The sequence below is a fragment of the Cynocephalus volans genome, chromosome 9 (assembly GCF_027409185.1).
Source record: "Cynocephalus volans isolate mCynVol1 chromosome 9, mCynVol1.pri, whole genome shotgun sequence".
Taxonomy (NCBI): Eukaryota; Metazoa; Chordata; class Mammalia; order Dermoptera; family Cynocephalidae; genus Cynocephalus; species Cynocephalus volans.
This window is the reverse complement of record NC_084468.1, coordinates 5630150-5655491: the sequence shown is the minus strand read 5'-3', so window position 1 is coordinate 5655491 and position 25342 is coordinate 5630150. Positions and strand designations below refer to the sequence as shown.

Here is a 25342-nt window from a genome sequence, read left to right as displayed (position 1 = left end):
TCTCCCCTCTAATGGCCGGGATCACTGAGGACACTTCACAGTAATTATTGCTGTCAAGAGTTTAAAGAAACATGTCCCAGAGCCCCTGTCACTTGTGACAGGCCCAACCCCACAGCTCTTCCCCGCCTCTACTCTAATTATTTAGAAGTCGGAGGGCTGTGAATCAGCAAAAATCTCAATCTTTTTTCTTTGTAATGATTTTGCATAATTAAGGCCTTCGTGGCTCTAGAGGTTTCCTACAGCCGTGTCCTCCTCCCTGGGGGTCTCACGGTGTCGTCGGCACCCACAGGGGAACAGTGGAACCCCCCCCACCTTCATGCTCTGCTCAGGCCAAGGTGGAGGGGACCGGGGGAGCCCAACCGAGATGTGAAGGACCTGTGCCTCAAAGGAAAGGGAAGGGAACCTGAGAGCAGGTGCCAGCCTTCCTGCCAGCCTCACACGCAGCTCTGACGGCATCTCTCTTCTGCTTCAAACCCTCCATGGCTCCCCAGTGCCCACAGGGTCAAGGTTCAACCCTCTACTTGTAGCTGACAAGCTCCTTCCTAATTGGGTCCCCACCAGCCTGCCCTTTTGGCCTCACATACACAAATCTCCCCCCTGCAGCACACTCCAAGCCCCTTTCCTGCCAGGGCCCCCGGGCCTCCAGCAGGGTGAGGCCAGCCAGGCCCCGAGGGCACAGCATTCATTCAAGGCAGGGCTGGCAGTGAGGCGCCTTCAGCACTAAGCCCAGACATCTCGCTCGCCTTCCCCCAGCCCCTGCCCTGCCATGGAGCAGGAGCGCAGCAGAACAGAGCAGAACTGCTGTGTGACCTCAGCCAAGCCCCTTCACCTCTCTGAGCCCGAGCTCCCCCACCTGGAGAATGAGGGTGATGGGACCTCTGGCAGTCATACCTGGAGGTATGACTGAGGCCCAGCGTGGGACTCAGAGTAGCTGCTCAAAAGAACTGTGTAGCTACTTTTATTTTTTTCCACATCGTTTTCTCTCCCTGAATTCCCCATTCCCGTTTTTAGCCTGTCTTCCCTCCAACTCCTATACATCCTTCAGAACCCCAGCTCCAGCAGCCTGCCCTCTGTGCACACTGTCCAGATGCCCTCCAAAGAAACCAGATGCTCACCCTTGGTGCCTGCCCAGCTCCGGCTGCCCTCTTCTGTGGCACCGGCAGGGGTGCGTGGTCACCTCGTGGGGCTGTGAGTACCCTCAGGGCAGGGTCCTGCCTCGGTCATCTGATGTCTTGGCATCCCCACCCAGCATGGAGCCTGGCTCAGGGCCCAGCCTTGCTCATGGAGCAGACAGAACCTTCTGGCACCGCCGGCGGACACCGCCTCTCCTCCCCACCCTGACGTGGCCACTGCAGCTTCCAGGCCAGCGGGGAAGCCTTTGCCTGGTGGGGAGTGGCCTCTGCATGCCATGGCACTTGCTCTGTGTCCCTCTCAGTGGCGCCTGCAGTGTCCCACACCTGCTGTTGTCAGTATGTGGATGGCCTTTTCCCTGGGCACAGGTGGGGAGGTGGGGGTTAAAAGGAGGAGATGGGGCCGGGGTGAAGCAGGATCGGAGTTAGATGGCAGAAAGGCCTGGGCTTAGGCCACACGTTCTGGGACAAGAGTGTGGGTCAGTGAGACCTTGAGGAGAAACAGACAGGGGCCTGCAGGTCCACGGAGGCAGAGGACACAGGCGAAGGCAGGCCTGAGGGAGCAGAGGGGCCAACCGGCTAGGTCCTGCCCGTCGTTGCTCCTGACTTCTTGGCAATAGGTCCCTTCTCTGCTCTGATATTACACAAGGACCCCCACATGAATGGAGTGAGCACATGTGCCCAGGCTAGCCCCGCTTCGGGCTTCTCTGAGCCCAGGCTAGCCCCACCTGGGCAGTACTCTGGGAGGCGCTGGGAGGGGTCTGTCAACAGGAGGAGAAGGACTGGGGCTCTAGATCACAGGGCACCCCTGGGTGGCAGGTACCTCACCAGTCCTGGGTCATGCCACTGTTGGGGGAGGGGCCTCCTGGGTGGCCACCTTCCCCACCCCGAGCCTGTGCAGACTGGGGAGGGGCAGGGAGTCCCTACAAGGCATGAGCACAATGAACACTCACCGATGAAGAGTTGACAACAGTCACTCCCTGCTCGACACCATGTGATGGCCCCCACCAGACAAAATGAGACCCACTGCCAGCTGCAGCCCGGAGGCCCGGCATGCTCGGTGTCCCCCTACCCGGCATCTTTGCACCCAAGAGGCCGCCCTCCACCTGCGATGCTCTGCCCCGTTCTTCAGAGAAGCTTCTTCCTAATTCAGACCAACAGCATCAGGGCCCTGCGCCCTACACAGAAACACCTGACTCACGCCCCCACTTCACTATCATCCACACATCACAGAGCATAGAGCCCAAAGCCAGCTCCGCCCTCACTCCTGCTTCCCATCTGATCTGTCTGCACATCCAGCGTTGCACGCAGGACCCTGCCACCCTCACCTCCCGTGCTGCGTCCACCCCGCTCTGAGCACCAGCATCTTTCACCTGCATTAACCTGCTCATCCCCCAACTGGCCCCCACTTCCACCTCGCCCCACAGTTTATCCTGCACTCAGCAGCCACAGGGATTCTTTAAAACACCGCCAGGCTGGGTCACTCCCTGCTCAGACCCGCCTGTAGCTCCCGTCCCTTCCAGAGCAAACCCAAAGCTCTCGCCGTGATCTATAAAGCTTCCTGATGTGAACCTGCCTCCATCCACGCACTCCCACCTCTGCCACCGCCACCCCCCATGCTCCTGCCACACGGGCCTTAAAATCCAGCCACAGGCCCTCCGCACTGGCCGTTCCCACTGTGGGAAAACTTTGCCCTGGCTCTGCCCCCAGAAAGCTGCAGGGTCTGGACTGGGCCTGGTCTTTCAACTGCAGATCCATGAACAGGAGTAAGCCCTGGAAGTCCACCCCACACAGCCGCTGTAAATAAACCTGGCTCACCCACAATTTACCCGGAGGGTTTTTAGTTCTCAAGGCTTCTGTGAAGACTAAGCAAGAAAAAGCTCACTCCGATGGCACGAGGCTACCTGAGGCTCTATCTTAGCTCCGTCTAGCTGTGTGACCCTGGGCAAATGTCTTAACCTCTCTGTGCCTCAATATGGCAGGTAACAGTGGCCCCTAAAGATGTCTACATCCTACTTCCCGGAAACTGAGCACATGTTACCTCACGTGGCAAAAGGGACTTCACATATGTGCTCAAGTTAAGGACCTTGCAATGGGGAGGTCATCCTGGACTATCTGGGTGGGCCCGATGTCATCACAAGGGTCCTCATAGACGGAAGCAGGAAGGTCAAAGGCAGGAGGAGCTGGGATGACGGAAACAGAGGTGGCAGGGACGCACTTGGAAGATGAGGAAAGGAACCATGAGCCAAGGACGCAGGTGGCCTCTAGAAGCCAGAAGAGACAGAGACAGATTCTCCCCCGAAGCCTCCAGAAGGAACACAGCCCTGCTGACACCTTGACTTTAGACCTCTGACCTCCAGAATTGCACGAAAACATATTTGTGTTGTTTGAAGCCACGAAGCTTAGGGCAGCAGTAGGAGAGGAATACGCTCGATTTCCTCATCTGTGAGGCGAGTGCCACAGCAGCTCCACCGTGGGTGGATGCAAACTCAGAACGGCACGTGCACGTGCCAAGCGCTCGAGGAATGCTAGCCGCCGTTATTACTTCACCCAGTGCCGGGCCCAGCACATCGTCGGGGACCTAGAGGGGTCTCAACTGTCATTACCCCCTAATGTAAGAAATCTCTGAGCTCCAGCACAGCCCTTCCTTTCAGCACATTCTCGGCTGTCAGAAGCAGAAATAACTGTCTATTTTGAGATCCATGTATGGTTGTTTCCATGGTTACCTTGTCACGACGCCTAGCAGACAAAAGATTCAGATTTCTAGTGCTTTGGAGAGAGACAGGAAGCTGTGGACGGGCAAACACAGTGGCCTGCCTGCCCCCAGATCTGCCCTGATGGGCAGGGGTCTGGGGAAGCCACCACGCTTCTCAGACCCTTGGTTTCCTCATCTGTCCAATGGCAGAAATGAACACCCACAGGGATCCAGGACACTCTTCATTCAGTGGACAGAACATCCCGGCTTTATCCTGGCAGGAATATGATGCTATGAACATTTGTCTCTGCGGTGTCACAGTCGGCCACTCCCTGAGTTTTGAGCAGTAACTGGATCAAAGGCTAGAAGTGGGAGGTAAAGAACTAGTCCTGTTCTCCAAGTCTCTTTAAAAAGATTAGCTTGAATAACAACCACTTGTGTTCTGATTAAAACCAACAACCACAACCTGATGATTGGGAATTGGCTGCTTGCTTAATTTCTCATGAGAACTAAGAGCAAACACAGTCTGGATATGACACACAGAAGGACAGATTTTAACTGCTCACTACTTATTTATGGCAAATTAAATGAGATGAGGAAAATAGAAGTGATAAAGGCATGTTAAAAGACTGGCAAACAATCCTCTTACTGGCATTAAATAGAAAGTTTTTGTGCAGGATATTGAGTTTGAGAATGAGAAAAAATTCTAGGAAAATTTAAAAGACAAAAAGAACTGCAATAGAAAACCTGTATAAACCGATAATCAAAAAAGAAATTGAACAGGTTATAAAAATAAAATTCTCTCCCTCAAAAAGACACAGGATAGATTTACACAGGAGTTTCACCAAGACTTCAAGGGGGCAGATATATTACACCAGGTGTTCCAGAAAAAGAAAGAGGAAAGCTGCCCAACTCATCTCAGGAGTCAAAGAATCTTAAAACTGGGCAAAGGAAGTACAGGAAAAGAAAATTAAAGACCAACTTCACCTATGAATACATGTGCAAAAAGCTTACAGAAACCCTTAGCAAGTCACAAGCAGCCCCAACCCCACATGCACGTTCAGGATCGCTGGCCCGGGGAGGGGCCCGAGCACCAAAGCTCCCAGACAAGTCACTGGGCAGCCAGACAACAGGCCCTTCTGAATTTCTCAGCAAGAGACCTGACCCCGGCATCACCCAGGCACAGTCAAAAGCCCCCGGTGGTCAGGAAGACCCAGTGTACCTCTCTCCATCCCCCACCCCTGCAAGAGTTTTCTAGAACCTCATACAGTCTGGGGAGAGGCGGAATGCACCAAGATCCTAAAGGTAATGTTCTCTGCAGCCCTGGGAGATGGGGGTGAGAAATAAAAATTGAGTTGAGCAATTGAAAATAGTTATATTTCTTGTACTCTTGAATTTGTGAGTTCACATGTGGCTCATACACCACCAGGCGTATGACAATTACGTGGCCGCAATGAACGCCTCTGTGCCTTGGCTCTGAGATACAAGGTGCCCGTGACGGCTGCCCTGTGGGTGGCAGCTCTATCAGACACTGGGGGCCGATGACACAGGCTTCCGGGCCAAGGCGGGCTCTGCCTCTACCCCCAGCCCACCGAACAGCATCATTCAAACAGCGTGGGGGACACAAAGCAGTTTCTTCTGTGCCGCATCCTCTGTACTCACTCAATACCACACACACATGTTTTCTGATACAAGGTTAAAACCCATCGGTAAAATGCAAATACACAGAAAAGTGTACTTGAAATGACTGCACAATGTTTCACTAGACGGACATCTGCATGGGTGACCTGTCATGGGCTGTTGGCCATTTAGGACGTTTCTGAACTGCCACCCCCATCAATGAGGCCTCAGGTTCCCTCCCACGAGGCTCAGTGGGGGTCAGGGCTAGAAGCAGGAGCAGGGACCAGACTCTCCTCTCCTCTTTAGTCTTATTCTTGCCGAGCTGACCAGGGCTCAGCCCCATGGAGCTCAGGGTGCAGGTGGCCTGAGTCAACAGGCAGTGGCGATAGGGCTCGGGACAATGCCCCCGTGAGGGGGAGAATAATGTCCCCGGTGACATCCCAGTGGGCCCAATGGGATCACAAGGGTCTTTTCAAGTGAAAGAAGGACACAGGAGAGCCAGTCGTGGAAAGGCTCTGCCGGCTGTGGCTGACTTTGAAGATAGGGACGGAGGGGCTGGCAAGCCAAGGAGTGCGGAAGCCCCTAGAAGCGGGACAAGGCGAGGAAGCACGTGTCCCCCACCATAGCCACGGCCATGGCAGGGAAGGCGGCAACCCTGCCCACACCTTGATTTCAGCCAATAGGACCCATGTGGGGCTTGTCGCCTACAGACTGAATACATCTATGTTGTTTAAAGCCCCTCCATCTGTGGTCATTTGCTGTGACAGCCACAGGAAAGGGATCCATTCCCTGGGCTGTGGCCGTGGGGCTGGCCCTGTCCGCATTCCCCTGTGCACATCTCAGCTGCCCCTGCGGCCCCCCGTCCCATCCAGGCACCATAACTCCCAAACTTTGTCCAGTCGGGGTCTCTTCCTGGACTCCAGACCCCAGTGTCTGGGGGCCTACTGGACCCCCCTTCTCGGAGTCCAGCATCGATCTCACGCTTACTGTGTCCAAAGCCCGCCTGGTGTCCACCCCACTCCCAGTCATCCCAGAAAGGGCCACACCTTCTTCCGATGCTCAAGCCACACAGCAGAGTCACCCTGCACACCCATATCCTGCTGGCAAAGCCTGCCGGCTCCACCTCCCCGATCCAAGCATCTAGGGGAGAGCAGAGATGCCCCCTCCCCACCTCCGCTGTGCCACCCTGGAGTCACCATCTCTTCTCACGTGAACCCCTGGCAGGAGCCACGCTAAAGAAAGTCATGCTGCCTGCAAGTGCTCTGTCCCACCTTGGACAGAGCTTTTGCCCCCACAGTGCCCTCCTTCCAGAACACTCTTGCCACCTCTCTCCCCCTCAGGGTGTCTGGTCCACTGTGACCTCTTCAGTCAGACCCTCCCTGAGCCCTCCATCCTGTGCCCAGCATTTCAGGAATTGCTGACATCACTGACATTACCTAGTTGTGCATCCACTGTGTACCCCCAACAAGATGTCAGCTCCAGAGGGAGTGAGGGCCTCTATCTGAGGTTCTGGGCTGCAGCCCCATGCCGCCCACAGGCGCCCACCAAGTGCCTAAATGGTTGTGAGACATGTGGAGTGTGGTCAGACCCGGACAAGAGCAGGGCTTGGGACTGGCGGACAGAACTTGGCTGAGGAAGGAACTGAGGCTTTGGAGGACCCTGAGCCCGAGTCCCGGGGCCCGTGCAGCACCCAGCGAAACCAGCCCTACCCCTGCCCCTCCCAACCAGCCCTTGCCACCCACACTAGACTGTACCAAAGCCCCCTCCAAGGCCAAACAGTCCTCACTTACACACTCATTCATTCATTCATCAGTTCACTCAACTGTCTATTTCCAGACACAGCTGAAGGCACCGGGGAAAGAGAGAGACATGAACAGACAAAGAGCCAGGGCTCAGCCTGCCCAGTCTCTCTGCCACACCTCCAAGGCAGTCCGGTAAGGCCAGATCCTGTGCCTTCAGGACCCTCCGGAGACAGCATGGCAGCATGTGGTCACAGCCCTGCACTGAGCAGCCCCGTCCCACCACTGTTCAGTTCAGGTGACCTCAGGCCAATCCCTGGAGCCTCAGTTTCCTCCACTGGACAGAACGTCCCCGGGAGCTTGTGGCAAGGTTGGGTGAGACTACACAGTAAAGAGCTTGGCCAGGGGCCAGGCTGAGTGTGTGTTCAGAAACATGGGCTGTGGTGGTTACATAGCATGTTTCCTGAAACTTATTCAGCCCCAGACCTCCACGGGCACCCCATGGGACCTCCCATGGCAGGCCCTGTAGTGGGCTTGAGGATGAGGAGGTGACATGTCACAACCCTGCCCCCAAGGAGCTCACAGGCTGCTAGAGGAGACAGAGCGGGCTGCAGAAAGTTCTGCAGGATGCAGCCAGTTCAGTGAGAGAGGCAAGCTTTGAGGGCCACGGGGTGGCAATGTGGAGGTCAGGGAAGGCTTCCTGGAGGAGGTGACACCTAAGTTTGGTGCCTCCTTAACTTCCAGATCCCCTGATGCTCATCCTAGCAGCCTGACCCCTGGAAGCTGGGCAGTTCCTGGCTATGCAGGGACTCTGGAGGGAGCAGCAAGTGGCAAGACTTCCCCTGCCAGCCAGCACTAAAGAAGCACAAAGCCCAGCTGCCCCAGCCAGCCCAGATACTCCCAGCCCACCCCTGGCTCCCCTGCCCCAGGTCGAGCGCCTCCCCACCCACCTCTGCACGCCCCGCAGTCATGGCACTTACGCTTGGAGTGCTTGTCACACAGGGCCGCGGCCCGCATGTCACAGAGCCGCAGGGAGCCCTTGCTGCTGCTGTAGACGAAGAGGTTGCAGTGGTGTGGGTGGAACTCGGACGCTGTGATCACCTCGGTGAGGTCCTCCATGTTGGCTGGCTTGATGTCCACAATGTCTGGAGGCAGTGCGGTCAAGGAAGGGGCAATGAAGGGCACCTGCTGCTCTGCCTTCCCTGGGGCTCCACAACACCTCTCCCAGACACCCCCCCAGTTGTGGCTGAGCCACCTCTCCATTCTCAGGACCCCCAGATAAACACCCCAGCCCTGAGAGTCCCCCAGGCTGCAGACCTGCAGGGTGGACTGCCTGCCAGCCGCCCCTCCTGACCTGCGCCCCCTCCCCAGCACGTGCCCAGCAGCTTCACGGCCCCACGCAGTAGTGGCCTGTGGGGCCTCTCCCCTCTGCCCATCTTCCTCCATCGGTTATCAAGCAGGAGGAAAGAAAGGAGAGTTTGCTGTGCACCTACTATGTGCTGGGCTGTGGCCGCTCGTGGTGAACGATTTCACATCTCTCTGTCACTCTGTGCATTGTGTCTGTAACTGAGTGCACCTGTTGGCTCCCCCCCCCAACGCACACCCCAGCACCTACTTCCCTTCTTCCATCCACAGTGTCAAGATTCTCCTTTGGGAGAACTTTCTGCCTCTCTGGGCCAGCCCCACCCCACCCCCACCAGCTCTGATCTGTGCCTTCCAGCTCCCAGGACTTTGATACTGGGAATGCTGGAATGTAACTGACCATCCCTGCTGGGCTGGGTGGCACAGAGAGGAGGGACTTCTATCTACTGTTGTGACAAGGGGAACCCTGGTGCCTGAGGGTGGGACAGAAAGCATGAAATATAGAGTGGAGAGAAAGGTCTGGTGATGCCTTTTGAATCCTGGATCAAACTGCACCTGAAGCCATCACCCCCAAACTGTTAAACATGGGAGCCAATTTCCATTTCTTGTTTAGAGTCAAGAATTTTGCTGCTTGCAAGGGACGTATCCGTGACTGATACACAGAGAGGGTAAGCACCTTGCCCAGGGTGACTCAGAAGTGAGAGATGAGGCTGGACTCAGCCTCACGACCGCCCAGGCCCCAAAGCCTGCCCTTGCCCTGTCTCTTCCCTACGGCTCGCAGCAGCAAACCGGAACCCTCTGGCATAGCATTCAAGGCCTGGCATACCCAGCCTCCTCTAGCTTTCCAGTTTCAGATCCTCCTCACTGTCCCGTCCAAACAGCTCCTTCTCCTCTGACAGCAACACCCATGGCCTCTGGTCTCCTCAGCTGTGCATGGGGCTTTGGGTGGTTGTTCCTTGTGACTCAGCTTTGGGTGGCTGTTCCCTGTGTCCCCTCTTCATTTGCACATGAGCCCCAGAGTCAGAGGGCCTGGGGCTTGTGTCCCAGCTTGGCCACCTCCTGGCTGTGTGATCCTAAATGAGTTCTCCAGCTCACCATGCCTCAGTTTCCTCATCTGTAAAATAGGTTAACTAACTGTTCTAACCTCACAGCTTTGCCGCGAAGATTATGAGGTAAAGCATTGCAAAGCTCCAGGAATGCTGGTTGCCATTATTGTTTTTTTCATTACATGGAAAATACCGATTGAAACTCTGAGACTCATCCGCCACGAGCCCGTTTCCCTCCCTCCTCCCCCCGTTCCCCTCACTCCCACCTGCAAGCTGTGTCCTCTCTCAACAGGAAAGCGGTATTTTCTCACTTCTGCAAAAATGAGAATCTACAAAATACCACAAGAAAATGGTTGACTCTGTGCAATCAGAATGAACCAAGGAGGGTCTCTGTGCCCACCCTCCAACCTTGCTTCCTGGAAGCACATAACTAACCAGAAAGTGAGAATCACCTAAAAAATACTAAGAGAGAGAAAAAATGAGCTGAGTCATTGGTGCGCGGCAGGTTTCACAGGAAACTGCGGTTTTCTGGTATGAAGAGCAGCAGAGATTAAATAATGAAAATGATACTAAAGGTTAAGAGAGAAAAAGAGCCGGCACTCCAGGGATGCTAATGTCACCATCACCGGCCTGGTGGCCGTCCTTCCCGGCTCACGTGCCGTGATGACTTTCTAGGACGCTCTGCCTGCTCGGCAGCGGCTTTCAATCCCTCACTGCGCTTCACCAACACGGTGTCTGGAGGAAAAGTGTGGCCATTTACGAGACATCACGCACATTAGTACTGTGGCCCCTGTTTAATGTTCCCCACCAAAGGGTCAGGGCAAATAGGGACCACATCTGGCGCAGTCCACGCCATGGCAGGATCCTAAAGGAATCAGCATGGGCTGCCCTCTCCGAGTTGGCAACGCCGCCAGAGGGAGAGCTGTCGGCAAGGCCACAGCCACGAGCACTTGCTGCAACCGGAAGGGCTGCCTGCCTCGGCTTCTGGTACTGCTTTTGCTTTCTCTTTCGATGTTTTGGTTAGCGTGGCAGTTCTCTGAATTCCCAAAAGATTTTAAGAATAACAGATGTTTTTGTGGTCACTGAATTAAATACTCCGACAGAGGATCCGAGTAAATTGGATAATTCTAAATTGTCCCTTTATGACAAATTGACCACACCAACATATGCTTCAAAAGCACCGCTCATGACTAAATATGAGCTGCAGCCTAAATAGGCGAAGTTATTTCAAAAAGGAAATTTCCATCCTCTCCCCACCATCTGGGTAACAAAATGGGGAAAGGAAAAATTTGGTATCCCCCTAGGGGACGTCCAAAATATGATCTAAGTTGGAAAACATCATTTACTGGAGATTGTATTAATGGCAAGAGAATGGTTGGCATTAATGAGAAATTATATGATTGGGACAAATTAAGTATATGGGAACGAAACTGTAGAACCCCCTTTACTTGGTGGTGTCCAGTTTTAATAAATCATTAAAAATCAGGTATTGGGATAAAAATGTATTCTGTAAAATTATTAAACCTGCAAAATTAGATCTTAAAAGAATAAGAGAGTACACCTAGTTTTGTGAGGGATGGTGCTGTGCACAAAGACACTTTAACATTTAGATCAAGATTACAGGGCCACAGCCAATGCATATCCTTAAAATGTGCATGATAATGCTACTCAAATATCCACTATTCTTTTTCCATATGAACAGTAGGTTCATTCCATTAGAACATAAAATCATTAGACCCCCACTAGAATTTAAATGTTAACATTTTTCCTTTTAGCAAAGTTGTATTTAACCAAAATAGCTGCCACCCTGTTAATAGGGTGGATATTAACCAGAAAAAGGTCACAAGATAACTTCAAGGCAATGAAGGGATGGCCGATCTGATAACCTGATTCCAGGAAAAAGAAGCACGAGTTGATCACCTGAGACATGCAACAAAAAGGACTAGCTGACCTCTAAAAAAGTTTCCTCCCTGCTTTTTGGACTATTGATTTAAGCTTGCTGAAGCAATAAAAGTAGTACCCAAAACCCCCCTGCAGAGAAAAATCTAAATAAAAGGCATTGTCTCATGTTCTACTAGGCTCCAGCTGCAACACGCTGATAGCCCGCAGAGAGAGAATGTGCATATTGATGCATTGAGGTCTCTGTCTGTGTTTGTTATTTTTGCCGGCTTCTTCATCCCTCTTTCAGGGACCCCCAAACTCGACTGGAGCTGGTCTTCGGCACACATCCTCTCTGCAGAACTCGAGACACAAGCTACAGCCAACAGCAGCTGGGCAGAAACAGAAGTGTCTGGGGAACACAGCTCCAGTGTGGTTCCTTCTGTGTCGTTGTTAGGACACTCATTCTGGCTGCATTTCATAGGGTTATAACTCATGGGGGCAGGGGGTGGGTTCGATGGTAAGTGGAAACGCTGGGTGGTTCTCTGAACGTCCGGGTTCCTATGAGCCCTTTGGAGCCAAGGGAGCCAGCAGACTTGTTGCTTTTGCCAGTGAATGGATGGTGGAGATGACAAATGACCTGTGTCACATCCAGACTGAAGCTTTGAGAGCCAGCATGTGGTTTGTCATGACATTTTCCCTCTTCTGTAAGACCCACACCAAATCGGACCTGTGGAGGACACGCTGGTAGCATGAGTGGGAAATATGAGGGTTCTTCGAAAAGTTCATGGAAAGATCTATATTACCTTTTAATTCTATTTTTCCACCAACTTATTAAAGTGCCCTCATACACCTGGGCTGTTTTCAGCCTTGAAGACTTCTGGGTTATTTGTTACTGCAACACACCCTAACACTCCTGACTGACAGTATCCATCCAAACACACTTGCCTTTCCCACCTCAGCATGTTCTAGAACTTTTAAAAGTGCCCAGGGAACAATATGTCTTCAGCTCTCTGTGGCAAATACCCCTGAATGCGGCAACCCAGAGCTGGCTGAGGGGCAAAGGCACAAGACTGGGGGCACCATGTGCAGGCCGGGAAGACAGAGTCCCCAAACCTGGGTCCCACCAACAGCCCAGGACAGGGGTTCTTACAGCGTGAGCATCACTTGGGGACTCTCCTGCTGTTTCAAACAAAGGACTTTGGATACAGTGGATGCTGTGAAAACAATAATGTGAAAGACAGAGGCTTTGTTTCCACACTACTCTGGCAGAGAAAGACAAACCACAGCCATGGCCAATGCAGCAAGGCCCCTGCTGGGCAGGGGCTCCCAGAGGCCCAGTGGGCAGTACCGCACCTCTGAATCCACAGCCACACCCAGCAATTCCAGTGCAGCATGGCAGCCTCCATGGTGGGCATCCCAGCGAGCCCATGGTCACCCGTCCCTGGGATGGCCTCTCCAAGACCTCCAGCTCGGCTGGCCACAGGTGCTACCCGTGCCTGCCGCCTATCTCTGCACCAATGCCACCAGATGTGTTGTAGGAATTAATTACTGAGTGGAACTGTCCCTCTTGAATTCCCTTTAGTCCATCATAAAATGAGGCCTGAAGACAGACTGTTGACAAGGGAGGTGCTGTGAAAGAAGCCTCCGTAGCACGATAAATTCAGATACCGCAAACACGTGCCCTCAACTCATACCCATGTGGCCACGCATGTGTGGACTTTGAGATATTTGACCCAACAATGACCACACTCAGTAGCTTTAACTTTGATGGGACAAGCACCAGGACAGGAGGAGGCCCTGGGCTGGCATCTGGTTTCATTCCACATTTACTCATTTTTATTCCACAAACCCCGGTCTCCCCATTTGCAAATGAGGGGTTGGGCACGGTCCCAGAGTGCCCTTTCCTTTCAAGGATTAACCCCCAGGTGGCCCTCCCTGTTTCCGATCGCCGCATAAATCCCATGTGTAAAACGGTGCTTTTCAAGGTTCATTTCAGGACTGCGCTCCCTGGGGAACAAGCATAATTCGACTTGTTTCAGAGCCCCTTCCCCTTGGCAAAGCTGGCTAAATTACTCGTTTTCTATTTTTCTATCTAATTCTTCTCCAACTGTCTGATGGGCTTTTGCTTTACTTTCAATCACACCAAGGCAGTTAGAATCATTTTCCCTGCAAGAAAAGTTTGTGAGACACAGGTAGGCATTCAGGAGAGAGGAGCCAGCCACACGGTGAGAACAATAGCAGGGAAGGTGAAACCGCCGACCTCACCTCCTGTGGGTCACCATGCTGTGAACGTGCCCATCTCACCCTCTTGACAGTCAACTGCAGGACAGGGACCCCGTCTGATCACCTCTGTGCACCCACTGCCCCCTTGCCGTGGCCAGCGCAGCTGGTGACAGGGGATGTCTGCTGCCTGATGGATGTGTTAACAAGTATCAGATAGATGACTCTTAATCCTCCCTTGGAAATGGCCCTCCCAATTTAGAAACCCTATTCATGTCATCTGTCTCCACCTCGCCTCTGAATACAGAAGGCAGGTGGTGCTACCCTTAGCTTTATTTAGATTAGGAGAGTGAGCCACGGTGGTGCCTACAGCCACTTGGCCACAGTGCTTACATCTGGACCAGGATGCAGGATTGCAGATCTAGCTCTCACAGACCCTCGGAGCCAAGCCCCCTGCTTCTTAGAGGAAACTGCAGGATGAGTGCACCACAGCTGTCACAACCTGGGATGTGACAGGCACAGTCTACCACAGGGCCTTTGCACCTCCTGTCCCGGCTGCCTGGACAGCAACTCTCCCAAATACCTGCAGGGCTCCCACCTTTACATCCTTCAGGTCTCTGTCCAAGTGCTCCTCACAAAGTGGCCTCCTAGAACTCCCCACCTCCCCTCTAAATAAACTCATTTCCTTCACCTTGCTTAGTATATATGTTTTTTGCTTTATATTTTTGCAAGCATTAACCACTGCTTATTACAACCTTGGCATATGTTAACTGTCTGCCTCCCCAGTGAGGGCAGACACCTGTCTGTTGAGATCATTATTGCAGTGCCAGGCACATAGCAGGTGCTTAGTAAATAGTTGCTGACACTGAATGAATCAGCCCCTCCAGTCAGGGCTGGGGGTACCGTAGGTTTCAAACCCATGCCAAGCAGAAGAAGCCCTGAAAGTGGAGAAGAGAGACAGAATCGAGGTGACCCCAGGCCAGGAGGGAGTTCCTTCTACGAGTGCACTGTCACTGACAAGGGCGATTAAAAGGAGCTGTCACCCTACAGTGCGTCAGAAGTTTTTTCACTGCAGCTGCACAAATGCATGAGCTGCAGACAGGGAAGCTTGCTGTTAGGTGCAGTTTCTGCGAGGCTCATCGGGAAGGGCTGATCCCCGGATTGCCTCCTCTGGTCTCCACTGCAGTCTGCTCCCAGACCCAATAGCTTGGTCTTTTTAAGTCACAAACACTGGCTGACCTGTCTGTGCCCTTCGTCTGACTGTGGGCCAAATCATATTCCTCTTTGTGTCTCCAAATCCCAGCCAAGCACCTGGTCCTGTCCACAGCTAACATGCCTGGTGGGCTGGCTGTACCACTGCTTGATATCTGTGTCTGGTTCAGTCCCCTCCCCCTGTAAGTGAGGGGCACCCCTTCTGCAGATAAGGAAGTAAAGACTCCGCCAGGAGAAGCCAGGCAGAGAGGCGGCCAGACCAGGACTGCAACTAAGTTGGGTTCCAGAGTTGACAATAGGCCTGCTGTGATTCAGCAGCGTGACCCCCAGTCCCTGACAGCCTGGGGGTGAATCCAGGCTCTGCCTCTTCCTGCTGTGTGTCTGTGGGCAAGTTTCTAAACTTCTCTGTGCCTCTGTTTCCCCGACTTCATACTGTCAATGGCACTCGTTGCCTCCTAGGGCTGTAGTGAGGATAACTAAGAAGTCCTGTGAAGGGCTGTGGTGGGCCTGGCACCCAGCAGGAGATTTGTAGTGAGCTGCTGAAGGCAGGTGGCACACGCAGCAAGCATTGACCGGCTGCAGAAGCCTGACTCCAGCCTCCGACCTGCCTTTAACCCACGGTGGAGCCTCCGGCCACTCACTCAGCGTCTCTGGACTCTGTGTTGCCTGAGGCTTGGGAGCAGGAAAAGAAAGACATGGCCATTGGCATGAGACAGGAACGGCAGGGCAGTGGGCAGAGAGGAGCTGCCACCTCCTTGGAGGGCCCAGGGACCTGGGAGGAGATCTCTGGTTCCTGCAGCTGCTCGGCTCCAGCTCCCCAACCTTACAATGAACCCCCTTTTCCTTCCAGCAGCTGAGCGCGAACATTCACAGACGTAACCCTCTAGACCAGGCATTGGCTATGAGTGGCCAGAGAGCAAACGTTTTAGGTTTAGCCAGCTATAAGATCTCTATTGCAACTGCGACTACCTGAGTTGGCTTTTGTTGTAAAAAAAAAAAAAACAGCTATAGACAATAAATACATGAAGGATATGGCTTTACAGAGAAACCTTTATAGACAGGCGGGCTGGGCCTGACCCCTGGCACACTTGGCTGACGCAGGTCCAGAACAGGACTGCAATCTGGCTTCTGTCTCAGCAGCCTGGCTTCTTTAGCGCATGCAAGGCCATGTGTGAAGCAGCCCCAGGGGCCAGGCCTCCTTCCTCTTCTGCCCCCGGCCCCCAAGACCCCAGTTCCAAGATCAGATGGAGTAAATGCAGCCCTGGAGGGGCAGGTGGGGCCCACCCTAACCCCAAACCAGCATGAGGCCCACTCACCCTGTTGGGTTGGGGTGGAGGTGCTGGGTGCCCCCAACTCTTCAAAGCCCGTGCCTGGGGGAGTCCACAGAGCTCATAAATAGGGGGTCGTTCCACCCAAGAGTGAAGTCTGTGGCTCTTCCTGCCAAGGACACAGGAAATGTAATCCACGTGGGCCTTCCGTGGAGTCATCAGGTTTGTGGAGATTTTTATAGAAACCCCTTCATCTCCTGCTGCCAAGGGCATCAGCTGATCTCCTGAAGCCCAGCCAGGGTCCCACCAGCACTGCATGCCGAGGGCTGGTGAGACGCCGGACAGGAGCCACCGCTTGCAGTGGTTCTCGCTCATCCAGCTGTGCCTCTCCGAGCCTTGGTCCCCCTCACCTGGATGGTGGGCACGGGACCTAAGAGTCACTCCCTCCTCCACAGGCAGGTCTCTGCTGACTGTAGATCGAGTCAGGCATGTGAATGAACAAACATTGCTGGTTCATTCCAGTGAGGAGCTCAAGTGAGAAAGGGGTATGGACAGCAGTCCCCAGATGCCAAGGTCGTGCACTGATGTTACCCAGGTCATGACAGTCTTCACAAGGTCGTGCACCAATGTTACCCAAGCCATGACAGTCTTCACAAGGTCGTGCACCGATGTTACCCAAGTCATGACAGTCTTCACAAGGTCGTGCACCGATGTTACCCAGGTCATGACAGTCTTCACAAGGTCATGCACCAATGTTACCCAAGCCATGACAGTCTTCACAAGGTCATGCACCGATGTTACCCAAGTCATGACAGTCTTCACAAGGTCGTGCACCGATGTTACCCACGTCACAACAGTCTTCACAAGGTCGTGCACCGATGTTACCCAAGTCATGACAGTCTTCACAAGGTCGTGCACCGATGTTACCCATGTCACCGCAAGCTTTAGTGGGGCCCGCAAGCTAGTCTGTGAAGACTCAGCCACTAATGGAGCTTCGAGACACAGTCATAACCTCAGAGAGCCACATCCCGCCATGGCCAGGCACACAGCCCATCCCTGCAGGAAGAGACTGTCCACACTCCAGTCCCACCCAGGAGGAGAGGGAGGCCCAGGGTGCAGCAGTGACTTGCCCAGGGCCACACATGGAGCCATGGCAGAGTAAGGACTGGAACCCTGGCCTCCCAACTTCCAGCCAGTGCTCCTCTCACCATTCTAGAGTAAATGTATCTCCATGTGCCCTGCAGCTCTCCCCATGGGTCAGCACCCTCAGGGCCCTGATGCTGGGCTGGCTGGGCTAGCTGTATCCTCAGCAAGGTGGACACTGCAGGCAGACAGGGGTTTCATGAAGCCTTGGGCTCTGTTGATTTAATCAAGCAAAGTGTGGCTTATCCAGATGGCTCAGCAGGAGCCTGCTCTCAGGATGGGAGGGCTGTCACCATGGCGACCAGGCAGCCACTGGAGAGAGGGATGGAGGCAGCCCTGCCAAGGGCCACACCACGAAACGCCTCCCACGCAGGCTCCCCAGAGACATAGAGGTGCCCTGGAAGGCCTCCTGCACATACAAGAAGGTGGTCTTGAAAAACTGCCTTTTCATTTAACCTCCTTCAAAAGATGACCCGACTACAAACATGAGCTGCAAACGCTCAGGCAGAGCATGTCAGATCCTACAAGAGGGCTCCTGGCTGCACAGCAAAATGCCAGACTGAGTATCTTAAACCACACACATTTACCTCTCACAGTTACAAAGGCCAGAAGTCCAAGAGCAAAGGTGTCGGCAGGACTGGTTCCTTCTAGGGCTGGTCTTGGCAGCCTTCTCTCTGTGTCCTCACAGGTCTTCCCTCTGTGTTCACACAGTCTGGTGTCTCTCTGTGTCCTGATCGCCTCTTCTCATAAGGACGCCAGTCAGACTGGATGAGGTCCAGCCTGACGGCCTTATTAAGTTAAACTTAATTACCTCTGTATTTTCAAATACAGTCCCGTTCCGAGGTTCTGGGAGTCAGGGCTTCGACATATGGACTCTGGGAAGACACAGCTCAGCCTGTAGCAGACTCCTCGCCTTCTCTGCTCAGCACATCTCACTGGTGATGAGGGTGCAACGCCTCTTGGGCAGCAGAGCCCAGACTGCCGGGGCCACAGGGGAAGTCGCTGCACAAGCCCTCTGCTCTCTGTGTGACGAGCCAGCCCACAGAGCCCTACCACCAGCCAGCCTATGTAATTCCTACATGCTCAGGAAGGAACCAACCGAACTATGGCATGGGAAGAAAGTGCTGAATTCTGAGTCACAGAGCCCAGGGCCTGAAATTGCAGCCCTGCCACCGAACAGTTGTGCGACCTCTCAAAACTCAGCCTCGCTGCACCCTGCTTTTCTCATGTGCAGAATGGGCTGATAACTTCTGTGTGGCAGGGCTTTAATGAGGATTTCACGAGATGGCATATGTCAAAGGACCTAGTACATGGTTAAAGTTGAATTAAAGCTAGTTATATAAGAATCAAGAATCAGTGTCTTTCTCTCCTTCTGGGGAAAAAAAACCCCATAAACTGAGCAGGCTGCAAAAGGTGCAGAGCTTGTCACCCCTGGAAGGACGAGGAGGGCTTGTGCTGAATTGCATGCCTTGGCTTCTGGAGCAGGGAGGGGAAAACCCAAGGTTGGACAGAGCTGGAACACACGCCCAGGCAGCTGACTCCTCATGGCACTGAAAGGGACGAGCCGGGCACCGTGCTGACCTCCAGCGCTCCCAGCCCAGCAGGGAATCCAGATTTAGCTCCAGGATCGATGCTCCAGGAGACACACAGGTGCACGTGACGGGGATTGCTAACAAGGCGCTGAGCTGGTCTCAAGAGTCTGGGAAGGGGCTCTGAGGCAGAGGCATTAAGCCGAGGTGTGAGGTGAGCAGGAGTTATCCGGGCAGAGTCAGGGTGGGGTGAGTGTGCGGTGCATGGGGCAGGGGGACACATGACCTGTGGAAAGGCTGCGGGGGGAGTGTGAAACTGAGGATCTGCGACGGCAGGCAGCTGGAGTGCTGGGAGGGAGGCAGAGAGGGTGGGGCCAGGCAGGCCACAGGCAGAGGAGAGGAGAGCAAGGATTCAAGAGGAGGCGACCGGGCTAGGGAGAGGCTCAGTGAGTGTCCGGGGTGATGAGAAGTGAGGCTGGAGGTGGCAGGACCGATCGTGAAGAGGGACACAGGCCTGGGGTCTGGGGCTCTGGATGGGGGTCAGGGGGTCTTAATCGGGAGCATGTTACAGAAATGCCACAGAAGCCTATTAGGAAGAGATAGGAAGCGTGACAGGGTCACGTGACCCCCACCATCCCATGAGCTAGAGAAAATGCTAGAAACATCACACGGCTGCTACAGTCCATGCACTGCAAAACAATCTCTACTCTGTTCTGCAATGACATAAAAAGGGCCTGCTTTTCCTTAGGATCTAAAACAAGAGCCAAGAAACATTGCTGCATTGACAGAGCTGGACAATCAATCAAAGAGACTTGGGCTTGGGGTATCTTTGGACAAGAGAGCTTACCTCTCAGAGCCCGTGTCCCTGTCTGCACAATGGGGGACCACACTCACCTTTGTGAGCTGCCACAAGAGTTAAAAGCAACCAGCTGCATCAGGCATTCATTCAGCCCAGGGCCTGTCAGACTAGATGTGGAATAACCAGTGGCTGTCGCAGGGCTTATCACGACAGAGAGGCAATGCAGCATGACAGAAGGGTATGGGTGCTGCATCCAGACGGCCCGAGTTGGAATCCCAGCCCTGCCATCTCCCAGCTGTGTGGCTTTGGGCAGATTACTAACCGTCCTGTGGCTTAGCAATGCCTGCTACACAGTGTTTTCGGGAGGCTTCAGTAAGGCAGTGAGTGCAGTGTGCTCAGAACACTAGACAGAGCACAGACAGGTGCTTGGTAAGTGGTGACGGTGTCTCAAATGGCTCAGCACCGTGGACAGTGGAGCCGTGGGCAGGAAGCCCTCAGTCACGGTGGCAGCTGCTCAGCCTTGTTATGACCCAAAGCAGTGGTGCGCTGGTGACTGTAACAACCACCTCTCTGGGGGACGGGGAGAGACAGATCTTGTAGTGTTTGTGGATATTTGCAGTAGAAATGCTACCACCATAGTCAGTTCAAGCTATCAAAGCAATGCCCATGAACATGGAGCGGGGCAGAGATGTGTGTGGCTCTTGCAAGCCGGTACAGGCCAGCCCTAGCCTGCTGCTAGCATGATCACACCTGCCCAGACCAAGGGAGACCTAGGGAGGCTATCCCGCTTGTGTGGGCTGAAAGATAGCTTCAGAGCCCCAGTCCAACCACACCCACCCAAGAGAAGGGGGAACTGGGGCCCAGGAAGGTGAAGTAAACTGCCAGGGGACCAGCTGGCAGATCCTGAGCCCTGGAGCAAGAGGAGGGAGGAGGAAGTGAGGTGGGGAGGGGGAGCAGGGCCTCAGAGGCCAGGGAGATGGGCACAGTTTACTCCAAGTTGGCAGAAGTTGCTGGAAGGTTCTAAGCAGAGAATGCCATAATCTAGTTCACGTTTTTTTAAAAAACTCGCCGTCAATGCAGAAGAACAGATCATAAGGGGACCCCAGGGGAAACACAGCTAATAGCACTGGTGGTGCTGTGGCACCATTCGCCTGGCACTCTTCTGAAGGTGACATCATAACGCCCAGTCCTCATGACAGCCCTGGGATGCAAGCAGGGATGTTGCCTCACTCTGCAGGTGAGGAACCGAGGCACAAAGAGTCCAAGTAAACTGACCAGTGCTGCACAGTTACTACGTCTTGGAACTGAGGCTTGAACCCAGCACCTGGGTTCCTGAATCTAAGAAGAGAGGTGTTGGGTCATTGCCATATCAGGGTGAGAGATGACAGTGGCCTGGACACATGCTGGTGGGGAGAGGCAGCTGGGCTCTGTCTGCATCCCGAAGGTGGGGCCAGCATGGCTCACTGGGGCTTGTTTGTTCTGTGCCTACCTTCCTGCTCAACTATAAACCCCATAAGGGCAGTGTCAGGGTCCCCACCCACTCAAAAGGTGACTTTGTGCAAATTCTGAAAAGATGCCTCCTCTGTGCAGAATTAGAAGAAAAAAAAAATCCCTTCTTCCCAGGGTGCTTGGCTTAGATTTCTGCCCCCAGTCACCACCTCCTTTGTGCAGTAGGCAACCTATACGACTGTACTTGGAAGCCCTGGCAGAGACCAAGCCTGTATCCCCAGCACGTAGTCCAATGTTCAACACAGAGTAGACTCCCGGTCAATACTGTTGGAATGAATGAATGAATAAATGAATGAATGCACAGAACCATGGGCAGATAGCAGAGCTGAAACCCAGGGCTCCATGCTCATGGCCTCTACTTCTCACCACCAGTTCTACTCATCCAACAAGCTAAGGACAGAGTATTTCTGAGCAGGCACACACCTGTCTCCTTCTCTGCAAAGTGATCCCATGGGCAGGGTGAAAGTTCAACCTGTAAAATACCTGACAGTGGGCTGGTGAGGGTCGTGTCTTCACCACATCAGGCCCTGTACCCATCAGATATTCTGCCCTCACAACCCCAGGTATAGGCGATGCACCCCCATTGAATAGATGAGAAAAGCAAGGCTCAGAAAGGTTGAGGGACTAACCAGGGTCACTTGGTGAGTGAGTGGCAGAGGCAGGGGTGGACCCCAGACTCTGGCACACAGAGGGGCCTTGGCCAGTCCCTCCTTTGTTCCCTGCACAGAAAACAAGCCTGGCCCTCAGGCAGGCATATGCTGACCCAGGTTCTCAGCCTCCTGCATCCAACTGCTGTACCCGACTCCAGCCTGCCTGGCTGCAGGGACGTGCTCTGTAAATGAGAATTAGAAATTTGTTCCAGACTTAGGCTTGGAGTAATGCCAGCTTCCAGCACTAGAAATCGCTTAGGGGGGAGAAAAATCAATTGAACCATCTTTAAAACTCTCTGGGTGCTAAAAATAAAGCGGAGGTCCATCAGCTGAGACCCCTGTGCAATTTGTTACCTTTAAGATGCATCGAACTCAAGAAAAATTGCCCAGTGCTGCCTAACAGTCTCCAAATATTGGTATTAAAAGACGTGAGAGGTTGTTTAAACAGATGTTGAGACAGTGCCGGGGAAAAAAGGAACTTTAATTATCAGACATGCAGGGATTTTATGAGAACCAACCTTAAATATTTGAGGGGCTGTTGTTTAAGAGAGAGAGTAAGGGGACTGGCTGGTTAGCACAGTCATTAGAGAGTGGTGTTATAATACCAAGGTCAAGAATTCGGATCCCCATACCTGCAGAGAGAGAAAATAATACCAGCTACTGCTGGGCCCCAATTAGTACCATGCCCTTTCTACAAATGATTTCTTTAATCTTCGTGAATATCCTTACGATTTGGAATGTTGTCCATTTCACATTCATGGAAGGTGATGTTCCGGCAGGTTAAGCAATGGGTCTGAGCCCAGGCCTGCCAGACCCTGCAGCACAGACTCCTCCTGTTCTCTGGGGTCTGGGGTCTCTGAGCCATGTGAAGCCCTGATCGACAAAGGCGTGTCTGTATCCTAAGACCACATGGAGATGGTGAACTTCCTCGCTCTGAAGTCACCAGCCCGCTCCCTCTACAACCATTCATAAGGACCTGTGATGTGCTGGGTCCTGCATGGGATGCCAGAGGGACAGAGAGGCCTCAGCCTGGGTTCCTAATCTCAAGGCTTCCACCAGAGCAGAGAGGAGGCTGTCGTATCAACAGAAACTCACTTTGGCCAGAGAGCAGTCAAGGAGCTGTGGGCCCGGAGGGGTTCTGGCCAGCCTAGGTTGGGGGGGTGGAGAGGTGACCGGGCGAGGGGGCTGTGAGCTGATGCATGTAGGCAAACGCGAGTCAGGCTCAGAGACAGACTCAGCTGATCAGGAGAAGGGACAGCAAGGGGCAGAGCCCTGCCCCCACCCCATACCATGCAGGGGACCCAATGTCCTGAAGGAGCAGGCAAGTCCAATGCACAGGACCATAATGGGTGTCACCAAGGGCCTCAGGGCACTGTGGGGGTCAGTCTTCCTCCAGAAACCGAAAGAAAACCACTGAGAGCTTTAAGCAGGGACTGATGTGGTTGGAGCAGAGGCTCCGCTGTGCCTCCCGCAGCTGTGGGGTGGCTCGCAGGCCCCAGTCCCGGGGAGAAGGGAAAGGGCTTGACACCTCTCTCCATTCTGAGGGCGAGGGAGAGGGAGGAAGCTCCTAATGTTTGAGCCTTGGTGACAGGACCGGGTCACTGCCATGTGTGTGCCTGGCTCGTAGCAGGCTCGGAACAGCCAGATACGGAAGCCTGAGGAGGAAATGTCCTCTGAGCCAGCTCTCTTCCTGTGAAATGGCCAAAGCAAGGCCACTTTTCCTCCTTTACCAAAAAGTTTCTCTTTCTCTTAATCCTATTACTAAAAATCCATTTTGCTTAAGTAGAAAGTGTTACTGTTTGGACATGAGGAGATGGAGACGCAGCAGCAAATTTCCTGGAGACGCTGAGGGCTGGACAGTGTCATCAGGACGAGTCAGGACACCAGAGAGCAAGCGTCAAAGGGATGTGAACCCCCGAGTCCAGACCACACCTCCCCTCCCCTCTCTTGGTGCAGGACTTGCCACGCTTGGTTTTCTTCTCTGGACTCATTGGAATTGTCACCATCTGACAGCCAGAGCCTCCAGCTGGTACCTGCTCAAAAAGTGTCTCAAAGACCCCGAGCAATTCCCCAGCTCAGCGTGGAGTGCAGCAGCCTTGCCGGCCTCCTCCCATGTCAGAAATGAAACGCCTTCTCTAATTACTCGCGGCCATCAGACCCACCATGGCACCTGCCACCCGGAGGGCTGACACCTTCCCTGTCTGGGGAGCTTTGCTTCCATGGGACACATGCTGTGTCTCTCTGCTCCAGCTCCCTGCATCTTGTCACTCCCATGGTCAAGCAGTAGCAGGCCACGGGACATCCAGGTGCCACATGGTTCCCTCATGAATCAACCTAACCTGGGGAGGATTCCACAGCCACCAAACACCCCTGCAGACTCATGGCTCCTTCCAGCATCTGAGCTCTACAGGCCAGGTCTGCCTCAAGCCCGGCTCCGAGTCCTCAGCATGCTATATATGCACACTCCTCCATTGCTAAGGGCCAGGACGTTTATGTTTCGATCAACTAACAGCTCATTTTGTTATAGAGTCTCCACACAGGCTTGTCACAGAGGGAAGTCCTCTGGGTTCCCACGGGGACCCCCAATCTACGGATGCTCCCCCCCTTGTCACCATGTCTCACCTGGCTCAGATTCTATGGTCAATAATCATTATTTTCACTTCTTTGCATACACCATCGGCTCCGTGTCCACATAATCACTTGGCAAAAACACCACCCTGGCTCACTCTCCCCCGACCCCATGCCTGCAGCCAGCAACCAGTCACGACTGCAGAGGAAAGTGCCCCGCCATGCTGGCTGGGTCCTCTGAGCCCCACACACTGACCACCTGCTCGAATGCTGGATGTCTCACTAAAGGTTCATCACCTGTCCTCTCCTTTACCCAGTTCCAGCATCAAGCATGAGGCTTGGCACACAGCAGGCACTCAGGAAACATCTGCTGGTGAATGGCGTGCTGTCCCACGTGTGGATGGGGCACACTGTGTGTTCAGGACAGGGTGAGGATGTGAGGTTGGCCATAATGACCAGGGGAACTCCATCTGCAGTCCTCGGATGGGTCTTTTCTTACTCAACAACAAAACTGTTCTAATGTCCTGTGGCCACCTTGGTCCAAAAGGCAGTTACGATACAGCCCAACTCTATGAAATCTACGTCCCTACTGTCTCTACTCCACCACCTCCTGCCACGGTCACGCCCCAGCCCTGTCCCTCCCCCTCCCCCTGGAGCTCCTTCCCGGACCCCTAGCTGCCACGCCTGTCTGCTGGAATCCAACCCACCCACAACACACACACCCCAGCCCCTCCAAAGCTGGCTAGTGACACTCCCTGCTTACAGTGTGTATCTAGCTTCTTGTCACCTGAAAGCAGTTAGGGGAGGGAGAGACAGCCTTCAGTGACATGACACAGATTCACAGACTGAGCAAGGTTTTCAACACGCTCGATGAATGAGGGAGGACATCTCTATTCTGTGCTGTGACGCCCTTAACGTCAAGCCCACGCTTGTCCACGTCCTTGACAACAGAAAGAACGAGCCTCCGGGCC

At 53.7% G+C, this 25342-nt stretch overlaps 1 protein-coding gene across 2 annotated transcripts in view; it reads right to left on the bottom strand.

The window, feature by feature from the left end:
* PPP2R2C (protein phosphatase 2 regulatory subunit Bgamma) overlaps positions 1–25342 on the bottom strand; it is a 147227-nt gene that overhangs the window by 16773 nt on the left and 105112 nt on the right. For both annotated transcript variants that reach the window (XM_063107596.1, XM_063107597.1), the window contains exon 6: positions 8165–8329. In XM_063107596.1, the coding sequence (XP_062963666.1) occupies positions 8165–8329 (165 nt within the window). The remainder of the gene's footprint in view (positions 1–8164; positions 8330–25342) is intronic.